General features: G+C 37.5%; 1 protein-coding gene across 1 annotated transcript; it reads left to right on the forward strand.

Moving 5' to 3' along the window:
• The first annotated feature begins 284 nt into the window (after positions 1-284).
• On the forward strand, positions 285-8,075 carry LOC104605251 (acyltransferase GLAUCE-like). The gene is made up of 2 exons (XM_010269935.3): positions 285-789; positions 6,897-8,075. The coding sequence occupies exons 1-2, from the start codon at positions 334-336 to the stop codon at positions 7,815-7,817; spliced, it is 1,377 nt and encodes a 458-aa protein (XP_010268237.1). The 5' UTR covers positions 285-333; the 3' UTR covers positions 7,818-8,075.
• Positions 8,076-8,414: the final 339 nt, after the last annotated feature.

Raw genomic sequence — 8,414 nt, forward strand, 5'->3', positions numbered from 1 at the left:
GGGCTGTAGTTTATTTTGGAAAAAGACCAAAATTTTCCCCACTTTGAATAGCCCAGAACTTACCAAACGCCCACGGTATCTGAATCTGGTGCTGTAATAAAAAATGAGGGTATCGTACATAAATCCCCAACAATCCAACTCTCTCCGTCTCCGATTAAAAGCATAAAATGTCATTTAATGACTGAACCTGTCAAGTCTCAAGTCTCAACTACTATACAGGCCCTACTTATTTTATTGTCCAGCAGGACAGAATGAAGTACTATAAAAGCTCAAAGCATGGCACTAGAGCACCAGGATTGTATTGATTAATTTCTCCATCATCTATAACATCAAATGGAACCCCTTCATGAAGACGTTCCACCTCTCAGTACAGATCTAAAGGTCTCACTGCAACGTTGTTCTACCATCCTCCCAGCTGAGAAAACCCAGAGAAGGTCCATTTTCCTTTCAAATATAGACCAAGTTCTCAACTTCACCGTTGAAAGCGTCCATTTCTTCCTGGCAAATCCTGCTTTCCCACCGGAAACCGTGGCCCAGATGCTTGAACGTGCATTGCAGAAACTACTGGTGGAATATGATTTTTTGGCCGGAAGGCTGAGGTTCAACCCCCAGCAAGGTCGGCTGGAGATCGACTGCAACTCAGCTGGGGTAGGGTTTTCTGTGGCTACAAGCGAGTTATCGTTGGAGGAGGTAGGAGATTTGGTGTACCCTAATCCAGCTTTCGGACAACTTATGATGGATAAACTTTGTTCCTTGGAGACAGATGACCAGCCCCTTTGTGCTCTACAGGTACTAGAATTTATATTCAATTCAATATCTACCCTTTTGCATTCTCATGCATTTAATTTACACCAATGCAAATGAAATTTGTACTGCAACCAAACGAATCAACCTACTGGCTTTATTCCTACAATGGGTGATAAAGACTCCGATCTACTACAAATATGGCATGCAACCAAACGAATCAACCTACTGGCTTTATTCCTACAATGGGTGAGACTCCAATCTGCTACAAATATGGCATGTACAATGGTCTACGTAATTCAATCATGGATAAATACATTGCAATCCCTAGGATTAATTAGTAGATGTACCAAATTAACATTTTTATTCATGATAGAGTTACGTAGCCCATTGTACATGTGTTGTTTGTAAGTTGTAACAGATCCCAAAGCCGGTGATAAACATGGTAGGGTTAGCACATGAGAGTGTTTTAACTTCATCAGCTATGATTTCAAAATTATTCTTTTGTTGTTGAACTCACATCAGTGCCCACAGGCATCACAACCGTGTATTGGGAACACCTCCCAGTGACAAGTGCAGCAGATGTTCTTAATGCATGCTGAGATGTGCATATGGGGCACTGATGTTATCTCTTGGTTGTCATTACTCATTACCTAGAATCCATCTGACCTGGCTAGATGCTTGGTGTGGCACATATATATAATAGAAAGAGGAGTATGTAGATGCCATGGGTCTTTCATCACCATAGGCCTCACACTGAGTCTCCCCTTCTCTCCTTCACAGTGAAATATTAAAAACACTCATGCCTTTTCTTTAAAAGTTAAAACCCTCTTATGTCTTAATATTTTCTATTAAAATCTATCATTACTTTTCTCTAATAAAATTATTGTTAATTCTCTCTCTCTCTCCCTCTCTTTTCAATAGTCAATTATTAATGTTTGTAACATCTCCCCTCCTCCATTAAATCTCTTATTTTCTATTAAATATCTTTGAAATTCTTTAATTTGATTCTCTCTAATAAATCATGGATATAAATTAGATGGATTAGGTGGGGTTAAGGGCCAACTCTAGACCATGGACCTTAACCTTGAAATAAACTGATCTCAAAACCTAAACTTGCAAATCCAAACCTATGTAAATTGCCAAGGGCAGAGCCAGGGGAGCCATGCCCCCCCCCTATGGTTCAGAAAATCCCCACTGTAATACAGCTTTTCATCATTCCATGTAAAATTTCCCTTCATCCCATTCTCCATCTCAATGGTTGCCCCCCCCCCCCCCCCTATGGGCCCATCCATACTTCATTTATGTTTTGGCCCCCCTTATAACAATTTCCTGGCTCTGCCCCTCAAATTGCCAACCACATGTAATTTTATGGGTTTATTTGCTGGTATATAATATAAAGAGGAAATAGGGGAAGTGAGGGGACCTCTCACCACATAGCTCACACCTTGCTTCTCTCATTTTTCACACATGTAGTTGTTTATGTTCAAATTAGTGAAAACATATTTAGGTATTAACTCTCATAAAATCCTTCGTTACTGTTAAAAACAACTGTCTTGTATCTTAATTGTTTCTTATAATCATAAATCTCTCCCTCCCTCTCTCTCTCTCTCTCTGTTACATTGTCAATATTTGCAACATCTTCCCTAACCCATTAAATTAAGCCATCATTTTCTCTTAAATCTCTCTTAATCATCATTTCCGCTCTTTATAATCATAAATCTCTCTCTCTCTCTCTCTCTATCTATCTATATGTACATATTACATTGTTGATATTAATTTGTAACATCTCCCCTATCCTATTAAATCCCTCATTTCCTCTTAAATCTCTCTAATCCTTTTTTGTTCTCTATAATGAAATAGGGATACAAATGTCATGAATTTAGGTCAGGTTAGGGGTATAAATTTCATGTATTTGGGCCAGGTTAGGGGTAAAAATTTGATGTATTTGGGTCAGGTTAAGGGACAAACCTTGACAGGCTCTAAATATGGACCCTATCCTGGACCTAAGTGATATTAAAACCCAAAAAGAGGTCCAACTTTGGGTCACATATTAGGTTGGATGTTTGATAAATTTTCAATGGATCCAAACCCTAGGCCTAAACTCAAAACCTAACTAAATTTCTTTCTAACCCATGTATTGCATGAATTTACTTTCTAATTTGTATTAAAATTTAGGCTCAATTGGAGATTTGAACATCATCTAAAAATTCACTCATTCCCTATATATTTTCAACCTTAAAGCTAGTATTATTAATATATTTATGGGATTTATAAGAATCTCTTTGTTATATCAAAGTGTATCCGTGTTTTTCCATCGTATCCAAGTATATCAAAAAAGCATCATGATACGTATTTGTACTCATGATTATTGATATGATACTCAATACTGATATTTTGAACCTAACTTTTGTGCATAGTGTGTACATGATTTTTTACGCAAAAGATCTAACTTCAAATCTCGTACACTTTTTGGCAAGTTTTTCTTCACGTCTATTTTCATTTACGATAGACATAAATGTTGACACATGTATAAGGGAACACTTCCTATACAGATTTATTTGGTCACGTCAAGCCATGACCATGGATAATTCATCCACAAGTGACATTTGCCTTTTCTTACTTGGAATGAATCAATAAAAAACTTTCGGTCCTTAATGTAGGTACGATCACATTTTATGGTAGATTATAAGGCTACGTCTGCTTATTTTTTATATCATTTAATTTTGAATATTGGATGATGTGGCTTTAATGTCTACTATAAAAAAGTGATTTGTACCCTCCATTTAATAGAAGCCACAGCTGAGGGAAAGTGTTGATGATAACTTAGCCTAATCACATGAGGTTTACACCTATGTTGCTGCAAGATTTTAAGGTTATTCTTTTTTGAATTAGGGTTATTCTTCAAAGCGTTTTGCTCACTTGATGGCTTAAAAATAAAAGGGTAAATTGCTAAAATCTCCCCTGATGTTTGTGACTATTGAAGTTTAGTTATTAAAATCACCTTTACTTAACTTTTTGATACAGTTGCAGATAGACCCTTTTCGATAGAATTTTTTAAAAAAGGACATGAAAATGCCCAAAATACCCCATATAATTACCATTGAGGCTGTCTTTTATTAAAAAAACAATACAAACTTTATGAACAATAAAAACAAAGAGAATTTAAAGTTGCATCGCTATGCTTAGCACGGCATGATCATATGGGTTGTGTTAGGCCTGGGGTTTTAGGTCCATGGGCCGGCACGACACGACACGACTGTGCGTGCCGTGTTGGCCATGGCCCATATGTTGGTGCAACCCATTTTATTTTCAATTTTATTCTACTATTTCATTTTATTTTGCATATATAAACAATTGTATACATCAAGATTCATATAAAATAAAATTTAAAGACTTTTTTTTTTTAAATTTTTTGTCTATTTTGTTAATTTACTTTAAAATTTTTATTATTTTTTTTTTCATTTTTTAAAATACCTCATGATTTGGGCGTTTGGCCCAGTCCGTGACCTGACTGATCCCCCAAAATATCCCAAGAGAGGGAAGCACGACCTGACTTGGCCGCCAAAAGCACGGGCCATGACATGCCCAGCCCAGCACAGCCCGATTTATACCTCTAATGATTGATATAATGGGAAAATTTAAAAAATAAATTAATTTATAAAAGAGATTGAAAGAGTTTGAGATGGTGATTCATATGAACGGAAAATAAACATTTTTGTCAAAAAATGGGAGATTTCAACAATTTACCCGAAACAGAAAAACGCTGACCACTATGTTATCTAACTCGTTTATGGCTCTACCTGTTTATTGTTCAATGCTTATCAATTACAAATATCCAAATTTATTACTCATGTCTAAGGTCTAAACTTAAGCAACAAGTACACCAACCTTGACAGAGATGTTTAATACACGCGCACGCTAGAGTCTTAAAGACGATGCTATTATCTCAACTTCCAACTGTATCAATGGATTGGGTTAAATGGTCAACCCATCTGGTTTCCGGTTAGCTTTGAGTTGATGGGGGTCCGTGCAAAATCTGGTCCTATTGTGGCATTGCAATCAATGGGCCAGTTTATTCATCTCTGAATGAGGAATTGAGGAGCGTTGAAGGGATCTCATGGGAGTCCCCAATGACACCATCACCACCGCGCTGGTTCGATAATCTTTCTGATTTTATACTCTTTCCCAATCATTTACAAACCAATGGTAGGGTTCTTATGGGTGGGAGATCCGAACTGTTTCCCTCTCTCTCTCTCTCATTTAAGAGATAAACAAATTCTTTTATATATATATTTCAACAATACTTATTAACCACAAATCACCATATTTTGCAACTGAAACCTTGAAATAAATACATCAGGCAAATGCTAATGTATGGGAGTATTGTTGGATCTATATGATATACGGGGATGAGCTAGGACCACACAACCCTCCTTGTATTGACATGTATGTCACTTTATGACCTCAACAGTTGTATGAAAATGATGGGCCGAGGTGATAGCGCTCCTACACGATTATTAGTATGTGGGACCCCCTTGTATTGGCATGACTTGCACCTGACCCTACCATCATAGACCCCATCATTTTACCCGGGGCCCGGGATTAGAAATAGTTTGTGTCATAGCTGGCCGATTAGGTGTTATATTGAATCATTATTAAAACAAAGTACTGGGCTTATGATCATGAAGTCAAATTGGCTGTAGCCCTGCAGTCATGGATCTACTTAGTTGTATCAGCCACTGAATCGAGATATAAGCTCAAATATAATTATTTGTTTATACACATCAATGAAACAGATAGGGTGCAAATGGATCGGATCTCATCCAAATTCAGGTCCGATTCTATTTGGATCAGATCGAATAATTGATTATTCGCTATCTGATCCGATATTCATATGTAATACTACTTATTTATTTATAAATATTTAAGTTTATATTTTTATAAAAAGACGTATATATATGATTAAGGATTCAAATTCTAATTGACCTTTTCGAGATTTGATTAGATCTTTAGATTGGATTGGATATGAGGTTTATAGTATTCTGTTGGATTTAAATATGCCCTAATTCGAATCTGACCTGATCTGTTTGCATCCTTAGAAATAGAGTGGGGATTGGTAACCTTCGACACATTTTTTTAACATAGGAAACATTCTCTATTCAATATATTGGTAAACTTGGAACTTGAAATTTTGTGGAATGCCCTACGGTTGGCAATCAAGTGTCTGATACGCCAAGCAGAGTAGTCAGACCTCTCTAACTTGAAATCATTTAGGCTCAGTTCAGGTATTTGTGTTGTATATATTTGTATTTCTACTCTTTTTAGTCTTCTCAAATTAAGAATTAATCTCAAAAATAAAAAAAAAAGGAAAAAGGAAAAATAACTTAGATCTTGCCTTTTATATTTCCTTTTTAGGGGCTGACATGGTGGGGCCCATTCTTATGATGAGATATGTGGATGTGGATCATGTTGGGACAGTTTTGTTGGAAGCAGATTCCAACTCCAGCACAAAGAGATTGGAGTTACTCCCAACAAAAAAAATGTTCCAACATGATCCGTACCCATACATTTTAGATTTGGTGGGTCCAAGTATTATGGTGAGATATGTGGATATTAGATGATGCTGGAAACCTGTTGGAACCGTTTTTTCTTAAGAGCAAATCCCAGCTCCAGCACAAAAAGAACAGATTTACAGGGTGTTTGGTAAGGTTTCCACTTATTTGATAAGTGGTGCCATGTTGTCCCATCATGCTATTTCGTATGTCTATCTTATAAATGTTTGTCTTGGTTTACATTTATTCATTTTAACGTTTTCCCTTTAATATAAAAAATATTTATTTATTATTCCGCTTATGTTGTGCCTAATGGTGTCAAACTGTAAAAACGTTTACCAACCACTTTTTCTCAGCTTTGAAGATAAATTAAGTACAAACATTTATTTAGTAGACAAAAAGCCATACCAAACATATACTTACTCTCAACAAAATACTGTTCCAACATGATCTACATCTCAGACTTGGTGGGTCCCAGTCTTATGGTGAGACATGCATATAGATCATGTTTGGGACAGGTTTTTAACTTGTTGGAGGAGCATATCCCAATTCAAAGTACTAACTTGGAACTAGTAAATGTCATACATGTACTTGCAGGTAACATCCTTCAGATGTGGTGGTTTTGCCATGGGTGTATGCACCAATCATGTATTATTTGATGGCATAGGCTTCAAAATGTTCCTACACAATCTGGCTTCTCTTGTCGGCAACAAACCACTAGCGGTTACTCCATGCAATGACCGCCAACTCTTAGCTGCTAGATCTCCACCAACCATCAACTTCCCTCACCCAGAACTAGTGAGGTTTGAGATCCCCAACGGCATAGATCAGTCTCACACAACAGCACTACTCCAAAGTACATATGGGGATCTGGAGTTCAAGATTTTCCCATTAAGCACAGATGATATCTACCACCTAAAAGAGAAGGCAAAGCTTGGGCAAAGCAAGAATGGTCCTACTCCTACCCATGCCACTAGCTTCAATGTTGTCACGGCCCATGTGTGGCGGTGCATGGCCCTGGCAAAGGACGTAGGACAGAGTCCAGAGAAGAAGTCGACGTCGACCGTCCTTTACGCAGCTGACATTCGACGTAGGCTATCTCCTCCACTTCCACCATCCTACGGCGGTAATGCGGTGGTCATGGCTTACGCTACGGCCTCTTTCAGTGAAATTGAAGGGGGTCCCTTCTCCCATTTGGTAGAGATGGTCTCAGATGGAGCCAGGAGACTTGAGGACGAGTACATTAGGTCTGTTATTGATTGGGGCGAATTGAATAAAGGGTTCCCAATGGGAGACGTCCTCATATCTTCATGGTGGAGATTAGGGTTTTCTCAAGTGGAGTACCCTTGGGGGAGGCCCAAGTACTGTTGCCCTATAGTCCATCATAAGAAGGACCTTATTCTTTTACTCCCTGACATTAATGAGGATACCAAGGGGAATGGGGTAAATGTTCTAGTGGCTCTTCCAATTAAGGAGTTGAAGAAATTCCAATCCCTCTTCAACGAATTACTAGCTTAATGTTTTGCTATCTCTAGAAGTGTTGATGGCCTATGTGGATGAAGAGTGCTTTTGATTATATATGTTGGTGAGTACTGGGTAGTACATGAATTAGTTATTGGTAGATTATTATAAAGTGGTATTCAGTATTCTGCATCTTTGTCATCATTGTTATGTCAACCTATGCCTGTGCATGTATATGGGCTTGTATGTTTGAAAATGGTGTAATCCTCACCTTACATGAAAAAGAGTACTTTTTTTTTTTGGTATTAGCACTATTAATAACTTCCCCCAGACCCATTTGATTCCGCATCAATGTTGGAACAAGTCAATTAATACACTAATGAGTAAGTCCTCGATTGGTTACATGAAAACGTAGAGGTATGTAGAAAGTTAATTTTTTTTCAAGAAGTAAGATGATATGATTCCCACTTTCTGAGTAGGGGTGCTAGTCAGGTTGGCCCGAATTAACAGTTTACACTGTTTTGAACTCGGACTTTGGATTGGGCCCATTAAAATTTTGACAAAATCCCAACCATAACCTGCAAAAGTTGCACCCTTATCTATGAGGAAGGAAGATGGTGCAAAATTTGTATCAGTTTTTGGAATGCAACATTT

The sequence above is a fragment of the Nelumbo nucifera genome, chromosome 1 (genome assembly GCF_055504915.1).
Source record: "Nelumbo nucifera cultivar China Antique chromosome 1, China Antique-T2T, whole genome shotgun sequence".
Lineage (NCBI taxonomy): Eukaryota > Viridiplantae > Streptophyta > Magnoliopsida > Proteales > Nelumbonaceae > Nelumbo > Nelumbo nucifera.